Source organism: Grampus griseus (assembly GCF_964374135.1).
Source record: "Grampus griseus genome assembly, chromosome: 10".
NCBI classification, from domain to species: Eukaryota; Metazoa; Chordata; class Mammalia; order Artiodactyla; family Delphinidae; genus Grampus; species Grampus griseus.
Genome location: NC_139004.1, coordinates 19,359,234 through 19,380,525, shown reverse-complemented (window position 1 = coordinate 19,380,525; position 21,292 = coordinate 19,359,234). Strand labels below are relative to the sequence as shown.

General features: G+C 39.1%; 1 protein-coding gene across 2 annotated transcripts in view; it reads right to left on the bottom strand.

Annotated features, from left to right (window-relative positions):
- Positions 1–21,292, bottom strand: part of MRS2 (magnesium transporter MRS2) — a 30,916-nt gene that overhangs the window by 6,243 nt on the left and 3,381 nt on the right. Inside the window, exons 3-9 of one of the 2 annotated variants that reach the window (XM_082662908.1) lie at positions 20,034–20,070; positions 18,682–18,794; positions 16,822–16,995; positions 14,791–14,921; positions 13,661–13,777; positions 5,336–5,488; positions 4,961–5,078 (exon numbers count right to left, since the gene is read on the bottom strand). In XM_082662908.1, the coding sequence (XP_082519034.1) occupies positions 4,961–5,078; positions 5,336–5,488; positions 13,661–13,777; positions 14,791–14,921; positions 16,822–16,995; positions 18,682–18,794; positions 20,034–20,070 (843 nt within the window). The remainder of the gene's footprint in view (positions 1–4,960; positions 5,079–5,335; positions 5,489–13,660; positions 13,778–14,790; positions 14,922–16,821; positions 16,996–18,681; positions 18,795–20,033; positions 20,071–21,292) is intronic. The other variant, XM_082662909.1, reaches the window with a different exon arrangement.

Genomic DNA, 21,292 nt, shown 5'->3' with positions numbered 1-21,292 from the left:
GGGAGGGGGTTGGGGGAGGGATGGAGTGGGAGGTTGGGGTGAGCAGATGTTAGCTATTATATAGAGAATGGATAAACAACAAGGTCCTACTATATAACAAAGAGAACTATACTCAATATCTTATGATAAACCATAATGGAAAAGAATATTAAAAAATGTACATATATGTATAACTGAATCACTTTGCTGTACAGCAGAAACTAACACAACATTGTAAATCAACTATACTTGAATTAAAAAACAAAACAAAACTAGAGGGTACAAATTTGATGAATAGCAGAGTTTTTACAAGATACCTAATTCCACAGAGAAAAAGAGTAACTTCACAGGACAGAAAGTGGGCAGATACCACCTTAACCAAATGATCATAGTATCACCAGTAAAGAGACCAACTGACATCAAGGGTCTCCTGATGGGATTCAATGTGAGGAACACACTGACACAATGTGTAACCAGAATCTAATAATGAAGAAAGAGTATCAAGGGCCAAACAACTGACCTACATTCTTTGTGAACGTTAAGGCCCTGAAAGACAAAGATAGAAAAACTGGCCTAAAGAAGCCTAAGGAGACATGACAACTATATAACAACACACGATCCAAGATTTTCTATGAGGCAAAGGGCTCTACTGAGCTGAGTGGTGACACCTGACCAGGTTCCACAGATTAGAAAATAGTGTTGTTTCAATGTTAATTTTCTGGAGCTGTGGTTATGTAAGAGAATACATGTTTTTAGGAAATATATACTGAAATATCTAGATGTAAAGAAGCATCATTTTTTGTTTACTCTCAAATGATTTAGAAAAAAACTATATATTGATAGAATGATAGAGTAAATATGATAAAATGTTGCTGTTTGAAGAATCTGGGTAAAGGCTGTATGGTAATATTTGACTATTCTTGAGACAGTCTGGTATTATTTTAAAAAAGAAAAATGTTTTTCCTACCTTGGATTCACCATTGTAAATATTAACTCCAACTATACAAGAACAGGGAAACCTCTGATATTCATAGATTTAATGAACATCTCTCAACTCTTCTCCAGGAAACCTGGAGATGTCATTTGCGACTCTGGTGAGACACTGATCTGAATCTTGCTCTGGGAGGCAAGCCTAGCTCACTACTTTCTACTCAGATCTCATTACAACCAGAATTATTGCATATGCTGAAACTATCAGAAAGGAATTTCTAAAAACTCTTTATTTTTTTTAAGTGGGCATTTAGAGAAAAATATTACAGTAAGCATAAGATAGAGTTAGCTTGTAAAGTGAGTATATGTACATAAAAATAGTTCTTAACAAAAATAATTTGGGAGAATAACAGGAAAGAGTTCTGCAGTCACAAATTGGGGAATTTGCAAAGGTCTTTGGAAGTACCTTCTGAGAATGTCCAGGGTTGGTCTATGTCGCACAAGATATTTTGGCGACTACTGGACTTTCTACTATATTTGGGCTCAAAAGTCTCCAAGAGATTCCTATCACACTTAGAACAAGCCCAAACTCTTAGCATGCGCCACAAAATCAACATGCCCTCCCCCTCTGTCCTTCTGACATTCTCCCTGCCTTTCTCCACTTGACGCACCTCCCCTACCACTCTGGCCTTCTTGCGGTTCCTTCAACAAGCTCAGTGCATCCCTGCCTCAGTCTCCCATGCATGGTTCCCTCTGCTTAGATCACCTTCCTCCCAGGCCTTCCCACTTTTTCTTTTCATTCAGGTCTCTGCTCTAGGGTCACCTCCTCAGAAAGATCTTCCTCGACCACCCTATCTCTAGGATGCCCCTCGTCTCACCTCCTGCTAACAGTCTTTCCCTTTACCTGGCTTTATTTTTCTTTATGGCACTTATCATCTAATATACCATGGATCTGTTTATTCTCTTCTACCTCACTGTAATGGAATCTCCACAAGGGCAGGGACTCAATGCTATATCCCCACAGCTAAAAGCAGTGTTTAGTGTGCAACAGGCACCAAAACCCGTATCTGTAAGATGAATGAATGAAGTGTGCTGCATTTATTTTTCTTTCACATCTCATAAGGAGCATTAAAATGACTACTGCTGACTTTGCTTCAGGGAGCCATAATCTTTTGCAGACTTTAAACAGCAACTGCAAACTTGAGGAACACGGCAAATGGGAAGTGTGGGATTATTTGGGCACATATAACCAGGGGAGTAATTTTGCTCGGCTGGGTTGGGGGTGCAGTCAGGGAAGAGTCTCCTTGGAAGTAACACATAAGTTGAGACCTGAGAGAGAAACAGATGTTAACTAGGCAAAAACAGGTGGATGCCGAGGAGAGACGTGTGGAGGCCCCGTGAGTAAGAATAGTGATGAATCAACCGACGGTGATGGCAAGGTGTCTGGAGACAAGATGGAGATGTGGGTGCAGCAGACCAGGAAAAGCCCTACAAGCCAAGGAATCTGGATTTTTATCTTAATGACAATCAAAACGCCCTGAATAATTTTACACAGAAGAGTGACCATCAGATTTGCTTCTTTTAAAGACCACTTTATAAAAGTGAATAGTGGTCCTGATGAGATGACGTGGGCTGGACTTCAGCAACAGCCGGAGACAGAGAATAGATCTGTTAACTAGGACACAGAACCCAGCGCCAGAGTGTGCCTGCCAAATGCGCATGCAGATTCATTTCTAGAAATCTCACAGTAAGACATCTTCTGAAAGTACAAGCCTACAATGTTATGAAAAACCTTGCGAGGGACTTCCCTGGTGGTCCAGTGGTTAAAAGAAACTGCCTTCCAATGCAGGGGATGCAGGTTCCATCCCTGGGCAGGGAACTAAGATCCCACCTGCCGCAGGGCAACTAAGCCTGCACGCCGCAACTACTGAGGCCTTGCACTCTGAAGCCTGCGTGCCTTAACTACTGAGCCTGCGCCACAACTAGAGAGAAGCCCACGTGCTGCAACTAGAGAGCCCGCATGCCACAACTAGAGAGAAGCCCACATGCTGCAACTAGAGAAGCCTGCATGCCACGATGAAAGATCCTGCATGCCACAATGAAGATCCCACGTGCCGCAACTAAGACCTGACACAGCCTAATAAATAAATAATTAAAAAAAAAAAACTCTGCGAGTTCAGTGTTATATTAAAATGGAGCAAAGTGGAAAGTGCAAGTCTTGGGGACTAAATCCTAGTTCTGTTATTTCCTAGCTCTGTGCCCTTGGTCAAGTTACTAACATTTTCTGAGCCTCAGTTTTCCTACCTATAAAGCAGGGAAAATACATTCATTTTCAGAGTTTTGATAACTGAGTCAAATAAAGCATGCAACTGCCTGGAACACTGCCTGACACACAAGAATTAAAAAAAAAAAAAAGAATCCCTCATTAACACTGCCTCACAGTGTACTACTGTTTTGTCAAACCTTTCCCATGTGTAATTACATGTTTTGGGAATCATAAGGTAACCTAGGCTATCTACGTCATAACAGAGTCTAACAATACGACATGAATTTTAAATGAGTTAGAGTATATATTTTATTTCACTAGGGGAGTATACATGTTAAAACTTTCTTTTTTAAAATCCATTAAAGGGACTTTCCTGGTGGCACAGTGGTTAAGAATCCACCTGCCTACAAGCGGCTCATGCAGCTAGATATCAAAAAAACAAACCCAATCCAAAAATGGGCAGAAGACCTAAACAGACGTTTCCCCAAAGAAGATATACAGACTGCCAACAAACACATGAAAGGATGCTCAACATCACTAATTAGAGAAATGCAAATCAAAACTACAATGAGGTATCACCTCACATCAGTCAGAATGGCCATCATCAAAAAATCTACAAACAATAAATGCTGGAGAGGGTGTGGAGAAAAGGGAACCCTCTGGCACTATTGGTGGGAATGTAAATTGATACAGCCACTATGGAGAACAGTATGGAGGTTCCTTAAAAAACTAAAAATAGAACTACCATATGAACCAGCAATCCCACTACTGGGCATATACCCTGAGAAAACCATAATTCAAAAAGAGTCAAGTACCACAATGTTCACTGCAGCTCTATTTACAATAGTCAGGACATGGAAGCAACCTAAGTGTCCATCAACAGATGAATGGATAAAGAAGATGTGACACATATATACAATGGAATATTACTCAGCCATAAAAAGAAACGAAACTGAGTTATCTGTAGTGAGGTGGATGGACCTAGAGTCTGTCATACAGAGTGAAGGAAGTCAGAAAGAGAAAAACAAATACCGTACGCTAACATATATATATGGAATTTAAAAAAAAAAAGGTTCTGAAGAACCTAGGGGCAGGACAGGAATAAAGATGCAGATTTAGAGAATGGCCTTGAGGACACAGGGAGGGGAAAGGGTAAGCTGGGACGAAGTGAGAGAGTGGCATGGACATATATACACTACCAAATGTAAAACAGATAGCTAGTGGGAAGCATCCGCATAGCACAGGGAGATCAGCTCCGTACTTTGTGACCAACTAGAGGGGTGGGATAGGGAGGGTGGGAAGGAGATGCAAGAGGGAGGAGATATGGGGATATATGTATACATATAGCTGATTCACTTTGTTATAAAGCAATTATACTCCAATAAAGATGTTAAAAAAGAATCCACCTGCCAATGCAGGGGACACGGGTTTGAGCCCCGGTCTGGGAAGATCCCACATGCCACAGAGCACCTAAGCCCATGTGCCACAACTACTGAGCCTGTGCTCTAGAGCCTGCGAGCAACAACTACTGAAGCCCGTGCAACCTAGAGCCCGTGTTCCGCAACAAGAGAAGCCACCGCAGTGAGAAGCCCACACACCACAACGAAGAGTAGCCTCCGCTCACTGCAACTAGAGAAAGCCCGTGCACGCATAACAATGAAGACTCAACACAGCCAAAAATAAATAAATAAATAAATAAAGTTCTCTTTTAAAAAAATCCATTAAAAAAATTATCTTCAAAACATTAAAAACAACCTCTAGATTACTGAAATAATACATTCTCACCTCCTCAAGGGAAGATTCCAAATTCATTCCAAAAGCAACTCCCATTAGTCCAAAGAGCGAAAGAGAGAAGGTTCCCATGGTCAACTGTAGGTTCAACCTCATCATCACATTACGGTGGCTGGGGAGGAGAACAACTGCTTAGTTCAGAAGATCTTACCAACTACACTCAGCAAATTCACTAAATAATCTATTAAAGACCACATGGATTAAACATACACCTTAAAAAAAAGACACTTCCATGTAGTAATTACAAACGATAATGATGGTATAATTCTTTCCAAAATGGAAAAACAAAGCTATCCTTAAAAGCTTTATTACCGTGTATTATTTTATAAAGAAAAGACTTACTGATTGTTTTATACGAGGGCTTCTTACCTGTCCAAGTTGATGAATATGATACTCTGTGAATCATCAATCAGTGCCCTAAGTTCCCGAGCTGCATTGGAAAGATCCTCAGCTAATCGGTAGTAGTTTTCCAACAGCAACTCCATCTCTTCTGCATGGTCAATCCCAGCACTGCTCTTTTCACTTTAATTAAGAGTTAACATAATTAACATGCCCCCAATACATGCATTATACATTAAGTAGCACAGAACTTCCTGAATTAGTATAAAATATTCAGCTACCAGTGAAAAAACTACCCTTTGCCTTTACTATTATTGTGATTGAGGCCAGTCTGGAGTGGCTTTGCCAACTGACCCTAAACATGACACAGGTAGTTGAGGACACGGGTTCCATCCCTACACAGGCCTCACTGTATTCCATGGCCCTGATCCCAGGGAGGCTCTGCAATGCTACCAGTTACAGGAAAATGCAGACATGTGAATGCTGATGAATTAGTGCAAATCCCAAATCACTATCAGGTAAAACAAAACCAAAAATTAAAAATGAACATAAAGAGCATTTCCTTTCCAAGGTAAATATATAACATCATTTTCATATATGAAGTAAACTGTTTTTGAAAAATGTCAATACAGTCAGAGGTTCAAGATGGCGGAGGAGTAGGACAGGGAGCTCACCTTCTCCCACAAATACATCTACATGCGGAACGACTCTCACAGAACACCTACTGAACGCTGGCAGAAGACCTCAGACTTCCAAAAGGGCAAGAAAATCTCCACATAACTGGGTAGGACAAAAGAAAAAAAGAGAGAGAGAAAGCAACCGGGAAGGGACCTGCTCCCAGGAGGGAGCTGTGAAAGAGGAAAGGTGCCAGAACACTGGAAGTCTCCTCCCTGGTGGGCAGATCAGCTGGGACTGGCGGGGGGGGGGGGGGGGGCGCGGAGCTTCAGAGCCTCGTAGGAGAGCACAACAAGCAGTTTGTGGAGGGCAAAGCAGAGAGAGCTCCACACAGTCAGCTGGTGCCGCTGCCTGGCACGCCCCAGCCCGAGACGGTCCTCCACTGGGGCGGGTGGGGGCCGGGGGCTGAGGCTCAGGCTTCGGAGGTCAGAACAGGGGAGAAGACTGGGGGTGGCTGCCTGAGGGGGCTAGGGTGTGGTGTGCCACCACTGGGGGAAGAAGCCTGGGCCCCCAGAGAGGTAGGGCACCACTGCTGGGGTGGAGGGGGGCATGAGGAGAGGGGTGGGGGGCATAAGGAGAGGGGTGGGACCTCCACAGGAGCTTATTTCTCAGGCAGCAGGGCACCGCTTACACGAGCTCTGGGGGCGGGCACGAGCCACCACTGCCATCTCAGCCTCCAGAAGTGGGAGCAGCCTGCCAACGCCGAGGGTCCCGTGACCAGGCACCAACCGCTGCCCCGACCTCCTGGGAGCGTGCGCGGGGCACGCACCTGCTCACCCTCTGACAAGGGGATAATGGCCAGCACACGCTGAGGAAAGAGATGGCAAACATCCAAACCAAAGACAGCCCTCAAGCCAAAAAAATATTAAACCCACAAAAGCTAAGCAGGAATGCTCCCGCACGTAGATAGCCCTCCAAGCCTACAGTAGATAATTGTTTCTCCTAAACTCAGAGTAAGAGAAATATAAGCAAAATGAAGAAGCAGAGGAACCACTCCCAGTTAAGAGAATTGCCCTGAAGGAACAAACAATGAAACAGACCTCTTCAGTCTAAAAGACACGAGTTCAAAGAGGAGGTAATGAAAATACTGAAGGAATTAAGAAAGGCTATCAACAGAGATGCAGATTACTGTAAAAAGGAACTAGAAACTATGAGGATGAGCCAAGAAAAATTAGAAAATTCATTTGCTGAAACGAAAGCTAAGCCAAAGGCAATGAATAGCAGAATGAATAATGCAGAAACATAAGTGATCTGGAAGACAGAATAATGGAAATTACCCAATCAAAACAGTAGACAGAAAACCAAATGAAAGCAATATAAGAGACCTATGGGATAATATAAAGTGTGCCAATCTATGTATAACAGGGATTCCAGAAGGAGAAAAGGGGATTGAAAATGTATTCGAAGAAATTATGGCTGAAAACTTCCCACATCTAAAGAAGGAAACAGATATCCAGATACAAGAGGCACAGAGGGTCCCAAACAAGATGAACCCAAACAAACTTACACCAAGACATACTATAATAAAAAATGGCAAAAGTTTTAAAGATAAAGAGAGGATTCCAAAGGCAGCAAGAGAAAAACAAAGAGTTAATTACAAGGGAATCCCCTTAAGGCTATCATCTGATTTCTGGACAGAAACACTGCAAGCCAGAAGGGAGTGGCAAAATGTATTCAAAGTTTTGAGAGAGAAAAATCTGCAAAGTAAAATACTCTATCCGGCAGGATTATCATTTAGAATAGGAGGGGAAATACAGAAGTTCTCAGACAAGCAAAAACTAAAAGAATACAGCAATACCAAACCTATCCTAAAAGAAATATTGAAAGGTCTTCTCTAAATACAAAAGAAGATATAGGAAAGGGGAAATCACAGTTGAAAAGTAAATCACTTAAGTGAGCCAGTATACAGATCAAAAAGAAAAAACAAAAACCTAATGTGAAAGGATGATAAACACAAGAAACAGCAAAAGGATAAATATGAAGCTGTAAAAAAGGACATCAAAATCATAAAATGTGGAGAAGGAGAGTAAGAAAGTGTAGATTCTTGTTTTTTAGAATGTGTTTGAGCTTATATGACTATCAGTCTAAAGCAAGCAGATATAGGAAGGGGTTAACATACTTGAAAAACAGGGCAACCACAATTCAAACACATACACTAGATCCACAAAAACCAAAAAGAAGAGAACACAAGCATAAAATAAAAGGAAATCATCAAACCACAAAAAGGAACAACAACAAAAATCCATAGAATCAACTGGAAAACAAGGTTTAAAATGGCCATGGATACATATGTATCAATGATTACCTTAAATGTCAGTGGACTGAATGCTCAAATCAAGACAGAGTGGCAGACTGGATAAAAAAACAAGAGCCTACAATATGCTGCCTACAAGAGACTCACCTTAGGGCAAAGGACACACAGAGATTGAAAGTGAGGGGATGGAAAAAGATATTTCACGCAAATGGAAATGACAAGAAAGCAGGAGTTGCAAAACTCATATCAGACTATAAAATAGACTTTAAAACAAAGGCCATAAAGGAAAAGAACATTATATAATGGTAAAAGGATCCATACAGGAAGAGGTTTTACAGTCATCAACATATATGCACCTAACATAGGAGCACCAAATCCATAAAACACTAACAGACATAAAGGAAGAAATTGACTGGAATACAGTAATAGTAGATTTTAACACCCCACTCACATCAATGGACAGATCTTCTAGATAATCAATAAGGCAAGAGAGATCCTAAATGATGGAATAGGACAGTTAGACTTAATTGATATTTTCAAGACATTACATCAAAAAAAACAAAAAACAGAATATACATCTTTTCAAGTGCACGTGGAACACTCTCTAGGACTGACCATATACTAGGGCACAAAACTAATAACCTCAACAAATTTAAGAGTATAGAAATCATTTCAAGCATCTTCTCTGACCACAACAGCATGAAACTAGAAATCAACCACAGGAAAAGAAATGATTATAGGAAAACTAAACCATATGCTACTAAAAACCAATAGGTCAATAAGGAAATCAAAAAGGAAATTAAAAATTACCTTGAGACATACAACAATGAAAACACAACCACACAAAATCTATGGGATACAGCAAAAGCACTTCTTAGAGGGAAGTTCATAGCGATACAGGCCTTCCTCAAAAAACAAGAAAACATCTCAACAACCTAACATACCACCTAACATACCAACCTAACATACCACCTAAAAGAATTAGAAAAAGAAGAAAAACTAAAACCTAAAGTCAGCAGAAGGAAGGAAATAATAAAGATCAGGGAGGAAATAAATTGAGATTAAAAATAGAAAGAAACATCAATAAAACCAAAAGCTGGTTCTTTGAAGGGGTAAACAAAATTGATAAACCTCTGGCCAGGCTCACCAAGAAGAAAAAAGAGAGAACCCAAATAAGCAAATTAAGAAATGAAAAAGGAGAAATCTCAACCGATACCACAGAAATAGAAAAACCCATAAGAGAATACTATGAACAATTATATGCCAACAAACTTGACAACTTAGAAGAAAGAGACAACTTTCTAGAAACATAGAGCCCACCAAAACTGAATCAAGAAGAAGTAGATAATTTGAACAGACCAATTCACTAGAAGTGAAATACAATCTGTGAAAAAACAAAACAAAACTCCCTACAAACAAAAGTCTAGGACCACATGGCTTCACAGGTGAATTCTACCAAACATACAAAGAAGAACGTATACGCATCCTTCTCAAACTCTTACAAAAGACTGGAGGAGGGAACACTCCCAAAGACATTCTATGAAGCCACCATCACCCTGATACCAAAGCCAAAGATACCACCAAAAAAGAAAATCACAGGCCAGTATCTTTGATGAATATAGATGCAAAAATTCTCAACAAAATATTAGCAAACTGAATCCAACAACATATAAAAAAGATCATACTCCACAACCAAGCAGGATTCATCCCAAGTTCACAAGGATGGTTCAACATATGCACATCAATCAGTGTAAGACATCACATAAAAGTAAAAAACCACATGATCATCAAAAGATGCAGAAAAAGGGCTTCCCTGGTGGCGCAGTGGTTGAGAATCTGCCTGCCAATGCACGGGGCACGGATTCGAACCCTGGTCTGGGAAGATCCCACATGCCGCGGAGCAACTGGCCCCGTGAGCCACAACTGCTGAGCCTGCGCGTCTGGAGCCTGTGCTCCGCAACAAGAGAGGCCGCGATAGTGAGAGGCCCGTGCACCGCGATGAAGAGTGGCCCCAACTTGCCGCAAATAGAGAAAGCCCTCTCACAGAAACGAAGACCCAACGCAGTCATAAATAAATAAATAAAATTTTAAAAATGCAGAAAAAGCCTGACAAAATTCAAAATCCATTCATGATAAAAACATAGTGAAAGCCATTTACGATTATCCCAAAGACAGTATACTCAATGGTGAAAAGTTGAAAGCCTTTCCACTAAAATCTGGAACAAGACAAGGATGCCCACCCTCACCACTTCTATTCAACATAGTATTGGAATTCCTAGCCACAGCAGTCAGACAAGAAATAAAAGGTATTCAAATTGGAAGGGAAGAGGTAAAATTGTCACTATATGCAGATGACATGATACCATATACATAGAAAACCCTAAGGACTCCACACAAAAACTACTAGATCTAATAAGTGAGTTCAGCAAAGTAGCAGGATATAAGGTTAACATTTAGAAATTGGTTGCATTTCTTTACACTAACAATGAAATATCAGAAAGGGAATATAAAAAACAATACCTTTTAAAATCACACCAACAAACAAAAAAACCCTAGGAATAAACCTGAGCAAGGAGGTGAAAGACTTACATGTTGAGAACTATAAAACATTAATAAAGGAAATTAAAGAGGATTCAAAGAAATGGAAAGATATCCCATGCTCCTGGATTAGAAGAATGTTGTTAAAATGGCAATACTACCCAAAGCAATCTACAAATTTAATGAGATCCCTATCAAACTACCCATGACATTTTTCACAGAATTACAACAAATAATCCAAAATTTATATGGAACCATAAAAGACCCAGAATTGCCAAAGCAATCCTGAGGAAACAAAAACAAAGCAGGAGGCATAACTCTTCCAGACTTCAGACAATACTACAAAGCTACAGTAAGCAAAACAATGGATCAATGGAACAGAATTGAGAGCCCAGAAATAAACCCACACACCTACGGTCAGTTCATCGTCTACAAAGGAGGCAAGAATATAAACAGGAAAAAGTCTCTTCAGTAAGTAGTGCTGGGAAAATTGGACAGCTGCATGTTAAGTCAATGAAGTTAGAACAAACCCTCACACTATGCAGAAAAATAAACTCAAAATGGCTTTAAGACTTAAACATAAGACACGACACCATAAAACTCCTAGAACAGAGCATAGGCAAAACATTATTTGACATAAATTGTACCAGTGTTTCCTTAGGTCAGTCTCCCAAGGCAATAGAAATAAAACCAAGAATAAACAAATGGGACCTAATCAAACTTACAAGCTTTTGCACAGCAAAGGAAACCATTAAAAAAATGAAAAGACAACCTATGGATTGGGAGAAAGTATTTCCAAATGATGAGACTGACAAAGACTTAATTCCCCAAATAAACAAACTGCTCATAAAACTCAGAAACAAAAACACAACCCAATCGAAAAATGGGCAGAAGATCTTAACAGACATTTCTCCAAAGAAGACATACAGATGGCCAGTAGGCACATGAAAAGATGCTCAAAATCACTAATTATTAGAGAAATGCAAATCAAAACTACAATGAGGTACCAACTCACATCAGTCAGAATGGCCATCATTAAAAACTTTACAAATGGGCTTCCCTGGTGGCGCAGTGGTTGAGAGTCCGCCTGCCGATGCAGGGGACACGGGTTCGTGCCCCGGTCCGGGAGGATCCCATGTGCCGCAGAGCGGCTAGGACCGTGAGCCATGGCCGCTGAGCCTGTGCGTCCAGAGCCTGTGCTCCGCAACGGGAGAGGCCACAACGGTGAGAGGCCCACGTACCGCAAAACAAACAAGCAAACAAAAAAAACTTTACAAATAACAAATGCTGGAGAGGGTGTGGAGAAAAGAGAACCCTCCTACACTATTGGTGGGAATGTAAATTGGTGCAGCCACTATGGAAAACAGTATGGAGTTTTCTCAGAAAATTAAAAATAGAACTACCATACGATCCAGCAATCCCAGTCCTGGGCATATACACCTGGACAAAACTATAATTCAAAAAGATACATGCACCTCTATGTTCACAGCAGCACTATTCACAATAGCCAAGACATGGAAACAACCTAAATGTCCATCAACAGATGAATGGATAATAGATGTGGGGGGTGTGTGTGTATATATATATATATATATATATACACACACACACACACACACACGCACAGGCACACACACAATGGAGTACTACTCAGCCATAAAAAGAATGAAATAATGCCATTTGCAGCAACATGGATGCAACTAGAGATTATACTAAGTGAAGTCAGAAAGAGAAAGACAAATACCATATGATATGGATGCAACTAGAGATTATACTAAGTGAAGTCAGAAAGAGAAAGACAAATACCATATGGTATCACTTATATGTGGAATCTAAAATATGGCACAAATGAACCTATCTATGAAACAGTTGCCAAGGCGGAAGGGGGTGGGAGAGGGAAGGACTGGGAATTTGGGGTTAGCAGATGCAAACTATTACATACAGAATGATAACAACAAGGTCCTACTGTATAGCACAGGGAACTATATCCATCCTGGGATAAACCACAATGGAAAAAAATATATGTGTATAATTGAGTCACTTTGCTGTACAGCAGAAATTAGCACACATTGTAAATTATCCTCCCTACCAAGAAGGATAAGTGGGAATGAAGCACTCTGTAAAAGACACTTATAAAGCATATTAGAGATAAATTTGTCTAAGAAGCAAAGAAAGCAAGAGTTACAAGAGTGATCAAGTTTCTGCTACTATATCTAGCTGCTATAGTATCAAGCGTTATAGAGCCCTTTTTATCTTAATCGTTCATTAGAATATAGATAACTAATTTCTCAAAATGTTGAAAAATCTGTACACACTACAGAAACTATGCACATTACAAAGGTGTCTGTATTAATCTCTGATACTGATCTGCGAAGTACAAAAATGAAATATTTGGGGTATTTAAAAGTCAACATTTAAACTTGGGTGTGCACAAGAAGTGTAAATGATTCCTAAATTCATAAGAGGTAAAAGGTTTACAAGATGAGAGCGTTTTTATATTAACCAGACTTACAGAATCTGTGCCAGTGTCTCTACTCGCCTCCCTGCACCCCACACCCTTTCCCTCCTCTCTCCCGCTGAACTCTCCAGGTAAGTTATCTGGGTAGATGTGTATGTTACTTTGGTGACCAGTCCTTTGAAAATAAAGGTAATGGTGCATGTACAGTCAAAGCCCAGCATATTGTTGTGTACACAGTGTGCACTTAGTAAGTCCTCATTAAATTCAATCAGATGCAGTATGGTACAGGAAACAGTGAAACAAATGGGGAGGAAAAGTGCCTACATCCTCTATCCCAGCAAAACGTTGTGTCCTCCCTAAAAAGTCATCCTGAAAAAGACCATCAACTGATCCTAAGAGAGAAACGAACAAAGCATGACTGTCTGCTTACAAGACCTGTGGGTCGCTCCACTTTGTCAGACAGAGCTCCTCCAGCAACTCTTCTTCATCCAAGATCTCCAAAATGGACTCTTTGAAGATTTTAATATCTGTTTCTAACTCTGACAGGCTGTAAGAGTAGTTGCATAGAAATGATCAATAACATAAACCTATAAAAATAATTTCCCTACAAGAACAGTGTCTTTTTGGTGTCTTATCAAGTAGATCCACTTATAAATTCACGGTAAACACTGATTTGTAAAAAAAAATTTTTTTTATATTTACTATGCACTCTGAGAATCAATTCCCAATCCCAAAACTACATTAAGTGGTAAAATTAACCAATGATACAATTTTCAGCATGTATTATTTATCTCAGAAACATATAATCACTGTGATTTAAGCTTCTGGGCTCAGAAATTTATCTTTACTCTTAATAAGCATGGCAGATGATGAACAGACTGTTTACTTTTAATTCATAAAAACATCCTAATATTTTCAGACAAAGAACTACTGATTCAGGAATTTTAACTGTTAACTCCTGAATGGATTTTTAGGGGGTACAAATCCTGAGGGCATGTTCATTCAGTCTGTAATATAAATTAAAATATTATCCTTAAATTCTGGAATGCATTATGATAAACAAAAAAACCCATGGACCTTGAAGGGAAGGAAAATTGGATTTGAGTCTAGATTTGCTATTTAGTAGCTGTTAAAGTTTAGACAAGTCACTTAGACCTCAGTTTTCTTATCTTCAAAATGAGGACCATGTCAACAGGATTGCTGACAGGATGAGATGACATCACACACATAAAAGAGACTGATACAGCATTTTATGCAAAATAGCTTTTCAATAAACATTAGTTTGTGTGCCCCCTTTAGCTCAACTTCCTACCTAGGCTACTTTCTTAAAGTTATGAAAGACAGTGAAAATCAAATATGGAAATGAAGGTACTGAGAGTAAGTCACAAAGTCAAAAATGTCATTATCATTAGCAAGACTAGTTGGTATTTTTAAAACAGCTAAGAGTTACACTAATTTTGGACCTGAATATACGTTAAACATTTCACTGTTAAGACTACTGAAAGAGAAGTTTAAGACATCTGTGTCTAACTCCCAAGTTGGTAAAGCACCCATATTTACCTTTTGCCATTTTGTAGTAAGATGTGCAGTTTGCTTCTGTCTATGGAAGAATGTTTGGGATCCACTAAAGCTTCCAATGTCTCAAGGATCAATGGTTGCAAAATGCTAAGTTTCCCCTGAAGAGTGTTGATCTAGATAACAACATGACCTTTCATAAGGATTAAAACAATCTTTTTAGAATACTCAGGGTCAGTGAATGCTCTGATTAAATACAGAAATCTGTAATAGCTAGGAAAGCTGGTAACATTTCAGAACATGGTCACTGCTGGAATGCCCATCCCAGATGATTAAAAACTACATCTCCTAGGTTAAAAGATAACCATGCATAATGTTGTTAGTAAGCTCCCATTTGGTTGCCAGGGAATTAACTCCCATAAGACTCTTCCCCCTACAGACACCAGACACTTATAATGAAAGGAATGGAGGACTGATTAAAAGAAGAGCTGCCGTTCTTTGGTTAAAACATAAACTTGGGCTTCCCTGGTGGCACAGTGGTTGAGAGTCCGCCTGCCGATGCAGGGGACATGGGTTCGTGCCCCGGTCTGGGAAGATCTCATGTGCTGTGGAGCGGCTGGGCCCGTGAGCCATGGCCACTGAGCCTGCGCATCTGGAGCCTGTGCTCCGCAACGGGAGAGGCCACAACGGTGAGAGGCCCGCAAAAAAAAAAAAAAAAAAAAACAACAACATAAACTTTACATCTGGTAAACAATACCTATGTTCTTTGTAAATAGGATACAGTTCAAAACTCCTATGAACAAGGCTCTTTTGAAAACCAAAACATACCTTAGACTTTACAAAATAAACTTGAAAAGTCAAAAGTGTATTTATTATTTGGGTTAATATAGGCACAGCAGGAATCAATCAGCAGATATACATTGATACAGCTATACTAGTTCTTAAAATATTAAATTCTTCCATACCTGTTGGTAAACAGCATTAACAGCAGCTGAATTAAGCAGTAAGATTAATTAATTCCAACATATACTGTCCATCCCAGCATTAGCTGCTGAGAGCTTAGTCAGTCTGTGTAGCTTGCCAGCAACCATTGTTTATACCTTCATTTCTTCCCATTTTTTCCCTGCTTAGTAACTGGCTTCAACGAGTCACCATCTCATTGGCTGGCACTAGCTGGTGCTATTGCCTCATTAACCTGAGTAAGGAACGGACCCATCTCCTACTCCCTCAGTAGAGCAAGGCAGACAAAGAAGGGTGCCAGGTTCCAACAACCCCCACCCACCTCATGTCCCCTTTACTCTCCCCTCTTCTTCTCCCACTCTGGCTAGCATGCTCATGGCACTGACTCTTGCATGTAGCCAGGTCCTGAACAGTACTATCCTGACTAATAGGGGGAAGAAAAGATGATGAAAGATTTGTCGGGGCCAGGAAAGCAGTGACCATCCTTGCTCAGAGCCTGACAGGATCCCCAGACACTCAATGATTATCAACTTAAAGGAGGAATCGTAAGAAGAATTGTACACGGTTTCTATGTCAAACTAGGTCTCAAACACAGGCATCATTTAGCTAGCTCAAACAAAGGATTACACACACAAACAAATCAAAGAATGATATGGAAACTAGCAGAATGATTTGATGAAAGATTTGTGCTATAATATTTATCATGTGCAAGCAGTTACACAACAATTTAGTTAGAGAATAAAATGGAGTACAGTTAAAACCTTTTGATATGTTCATTTATATATTTAGGATAAGTATTTTGAATTAGCATCCCTGAATACACTTATTAAAATTGAACAACGGATAGACAACCTGAAATGAGCTTCACTGAATGTCATAACATGACTGTCAAAGAGACTCTATGTATACCATACCTAGAGACTTTACATCTATTTGTTTGGGTCATAAAGTTTAAGAATTAAGTACTTTCTGCATATAAGACCCTTAGAAATGTTTTTATTTGGGGGGAGGGTGTGGTTAGGGAAAATGCTATTAAAACAATACCAATGTGTCTTCCTCCTCAATAGCACTGTAAAACCAGAAAACATTCAAGAATATAAATAAAAACAGGCTTACCCGATACTGCAGGAGTGCTTCTATAGCTCTAAATTCAAAAGGTAAAGGGTATGTGACAAGTTGACCCTCTCCAGCCAACTGTGAAGGGAGCTCCCGGAACAGCCACTGCTCTAAATTTAAATTACGATAATCTAGTATCAGAAGACACTCTGGAGTTATCACAGCTTTCAAATACTGGGGAAAACAAAAACAAAACAAAACAAAATATATATATATATGTACACACACACGCGCATATGTAAGTTGTAGAGTTGTAGGGAAAAAATAACCTTCATAAAATAGGATTTAATACTCTATTTTGGACTAAGTCTAAACCAAATCACTGTTCATTTGGTTTTTCAAAAAAAGTCAAGGCTTTTTTTTTTTTTTTTAAAGAGAGGAAGCCTAAAATAAATCCAAGTCTTGATACCTCTAACTCAGCCTCAACAGAACTAGAATTAAACAAATTATGTATTTATTAGGACTTCCAGGGTAATCATGAGAAATATAGAGAACAAAGGAAACAAGATAAGGTCTTCTTAAAAGTCAGGTATTCAGCAGACTTTTAGAAAAGATTTAGTTTAATCATGATTAGTTTGGCTGAAATGGGAAAGTTTCCTTTTTAAAATATCACCAAGACACATTAAGCTAATTCAAAATGATAAAGATAAGATGTATCCTTAGCGCTCTAATTTAGAACACTATGAAATTAAAAATTTATTCTAAAAAGAAAGACTGACATCTTTTTGTCAGAAGAGTAACACAGAAGAGTAGCCTGTGGCCACTGTATTAGTGATATAAAAACCAGAAAATTTTCTTTCACATTTTCCCCATTTTACAGCTGACCCTTGAACAACACTGGCTTGAACCATGCGGGTCCACTTACATGCAGATTTTTTTCAGTAGTAAATACCACAGTACTACACTATCTGTGGTTGGTTGAATCTGAGGATGTGCAACAGCAGATATGGAAGAACTGTGGCTATAAATTATATGTGGATTTTTGACCGTGTGGAGGTTCAGCGCCCCTGACCCCCATGTGGCTCAAGGGTCAACTATAATATGAACATTTTTATTCAGAAAAGTTGAAAAATTACACAGTGAATACCTATACACATACCAATTCGATGATACAATTAACATTTTGCTAAATTTGCTTTATCACATACTTCTCTATCTCTTCATTAAAGAGGTACTGTTTTGAAGGGTGCTAGCTATTGATAATAAAAGCGAAGAATGTGTTTTGGAGAAAAATCACTTGGGAAAACACTGCTTCCCTTTTTAATTTTTTAAAAAATTAATTCTAGATAAATTGACAAAAACCTGCCATCAAAGACTTTTTGAAGAAAGCAAGTCTCATGTCCACTGCAGGGCCGATACCATTGAGACCTGCGTCCCCTCATCTATTTCCAAACCTTAAACGTTAGCCCACCGAAATAACTTAAAGCTTTCCATAAAAATAAAAATTTAAATTAAGATGATAAACTTTAAACGATAGTCTTAGGCTATTTGGAAAACCAGAATATATTTTTAGTAGCTGAAGTTACACTACAATTACACATAACTGTATACAACTGAAAATGTCTATTATAAATCAAGATTCTTTCTCTTATTTCAGAAACTAGAGACTAAATTCAAACAGTGAGAATGGAGACCAAAGTCAGATCTTTTCCATCATAAATAGAGCAGTGCTATGCCTGCTGAGTATGTGTATATAATCCATGTAAAATGAGTTTTACTCTTAACATGTTATATTATAAAATATTCTATGTTTCACATAGCTATTTTTATTACAAAATTACTTTTAACCTAGTTATTGATCAAGATAGGAACTTTTATAAGACTGCAGTGGAGAAATGTATATGAAATAAAATCCTTTACCTCCATTCTCATGATAATCCTATTGTTTCTGCTTGTGATGCTCATTAAATGCTGAAACCTCAAATCTCTGGCTTGAAGACCTAATTCTTGATATAAGTCAGTTTTCTTCTTTTCTATAAAAGAAACATGTTCAATAAAAAGAGTGGGTAAACCAATAAACCGAAAAGTTTAGATTTTTATATCAGTGTACCCCTCCCACCACCAAGATAATCTTCTATTACTACCAGAAACGAGAGCTAAACTGGGTCTTTTTAATACCCATTTCTACCTCAAAAACATACTCAGGCTAAATCTGGTCAAACTAAATTTTCTTTTCTCCTTTTAACCATACTTCATAAAATTTCTCTGTACTTAGAAAAGCCCCTTGGGACCAATATAAAAACCATAGCTATACATCATTGGAATTTACAGTATCAATTTCTAGCTCTAGATTCATGGATTTTTAAATATGAACTGTATAGAACTACAGTTCTATTTTCTATTTTTTCCTTACTACATTATCAACTTCAGCATTTTAAATCTATGAACAGACAAGTTCAATTTTCTTTGTTCTTGGACTAATACAAAGTGAGAAAATAAAATCAGTTCTCACACTAGATTCTCCTACCCAAGAACTAAATTTATTACCTAAGAGAAAGCAAAACAGATGAAGAAACTCAAGAAATGATGCTGGTAGTAGTAGCATCTATTCTTGTAGTATCAAGCCACACCTGTGACAGAGCTCTAAGTAGAACAACCTTTCGAAGGAGATGCCGAGCCAAAAAACGCCCAAAATACTCCACTAGGATCTTAGCAACAGCAGGAACAGGACCACGGGGTGGGAAGGACATGGGAGATCTGAAACCTGCACCTGAGGTCACAGTAAAGTAATGCTTGGCTTCATTTAAAAAAGTAACCGTCCATAAGAGCCATCACTGGCAGAGTTCCATCTGACTGCCATCCAGTGCCCTGTCCCTTCTGTCTGCTGTCACCCAGTGCTACTGCAATAACAGTGGTATTATGTGATTCTCTGCCTTCAACATGGTACAGGAGGAGAGGGACATGAGGACCGGGGCAGTGAAAGGGAGACTAATGAAGAGAAACAAAAGGGAGAAGAGTGTTTCTCTCTCAGCTGCACACCAGCCTACGCTCTTAACATCCTGTTAGAGTGAAAGTGTCTCCTGACACAACAACAACACAGGTCAGGTGTTGCCAGTTCCAATTAGGACAGATGGGCAAATGCTGAAAAAGATCTCCTTCAACACATCCATATATGCAAAGAATATTCTACTCAAAATATTATAATTTCTTGACTTCCAGTGGGTTCACTCATTCACTGATGAGTGATTTAAAAGAAAATTACAGATACTCACCAAAAGAAGTAACCTTTCCCCCTTTGTCAAATTTTGTCTGGAGAGAGATAATAAAATATTATTTTCTCCCAAATCAGTACACTATTTATGGTATCATATCATATGGTATTATAATCCTCCCAAATACTGAAATACAGATAAAAACTATAACTGCCCTTAAGTTAAATTCAGTTATGAGTTAAGGGTCAAAAAAAAAATTCCCTTTCCCTTTGATAGGACAAATCTGACCTTGGATTAACTTTCTAACTTGGTTCCCCGGGAGATCTGATAAAGGAGTGTCAGTTGTGTTACTAGGCAACAACGCTTATGGCAAAAGTGTCCAATGACTGGTAGACAGACTGCTCTGGACTGGAAAGACTAAGAACAGACTACAGACACCTGTTGGGAAGCCATGGTTCTGCCTTTCCCGAGTGTAGTGGTTCTTGTAACTGACTATGCTCCTTGTGGGAGCCCTGGATGTGTCTCTGGGATGGTTACAAGATACTGGCACTAGAGGGCCTGGGGATTCTAAGCCAAGGTGGATCTCACACCCACATTTGAGAATATCCTCTCCTCGCACCTGAGCTGTCACACAGGGGGCCACAGGAGCCCCTGCATGGCTGTAAGGACTTCTTTTGAAGAGAAAACACCTAATGCTGCCCTTCTGCACTTCCTATCCTTTATCCTTCTGAACAGACTGGGACCAAGTGTGGCTTATCTTGTGAATCTAATTATCTATGGGAGGCTATGAAGTCTCTCTGGTGGGTGTTGCAGAATCAATAAATGTTTACAAAAAAGACCTCTTCTGATAGTTTAAAAAGAGGACACAATGCAGAAATTGTGCTTATTTCCTATAAAGCAGAGGGAAGGTTTTCCTGTAATTCTTGTCCATAGTCAAGTTTGAAGATGTCAAATAATATTTAATGAATCACTAGGTACTGGGCTGTATTAATTACTATTAAATATGCATTTTCAGGAAGACACACTCTAAGATACAGTTGTAGGTCCAAGTCCTGGGTTATTACCATGGAAAATACACATGCTGTGTTTAGTAACACAATAAAACCTCACAATATATATTTCAGCTTGCTTCTCATGAGCAAAGATAAGATCAACTGGAATATATGAGTATCATAAAACATCAGAGTTCAAGGGAAATTTACATCAAGGGAAGCTTTGTTTTGTGTAATACACACTAGCTTTCCTCCTTAAACTTATTTCACAAATATATACATCTGCTGCAGAAAATTTGAAAATAAACATAAATAAAACTATTTGGT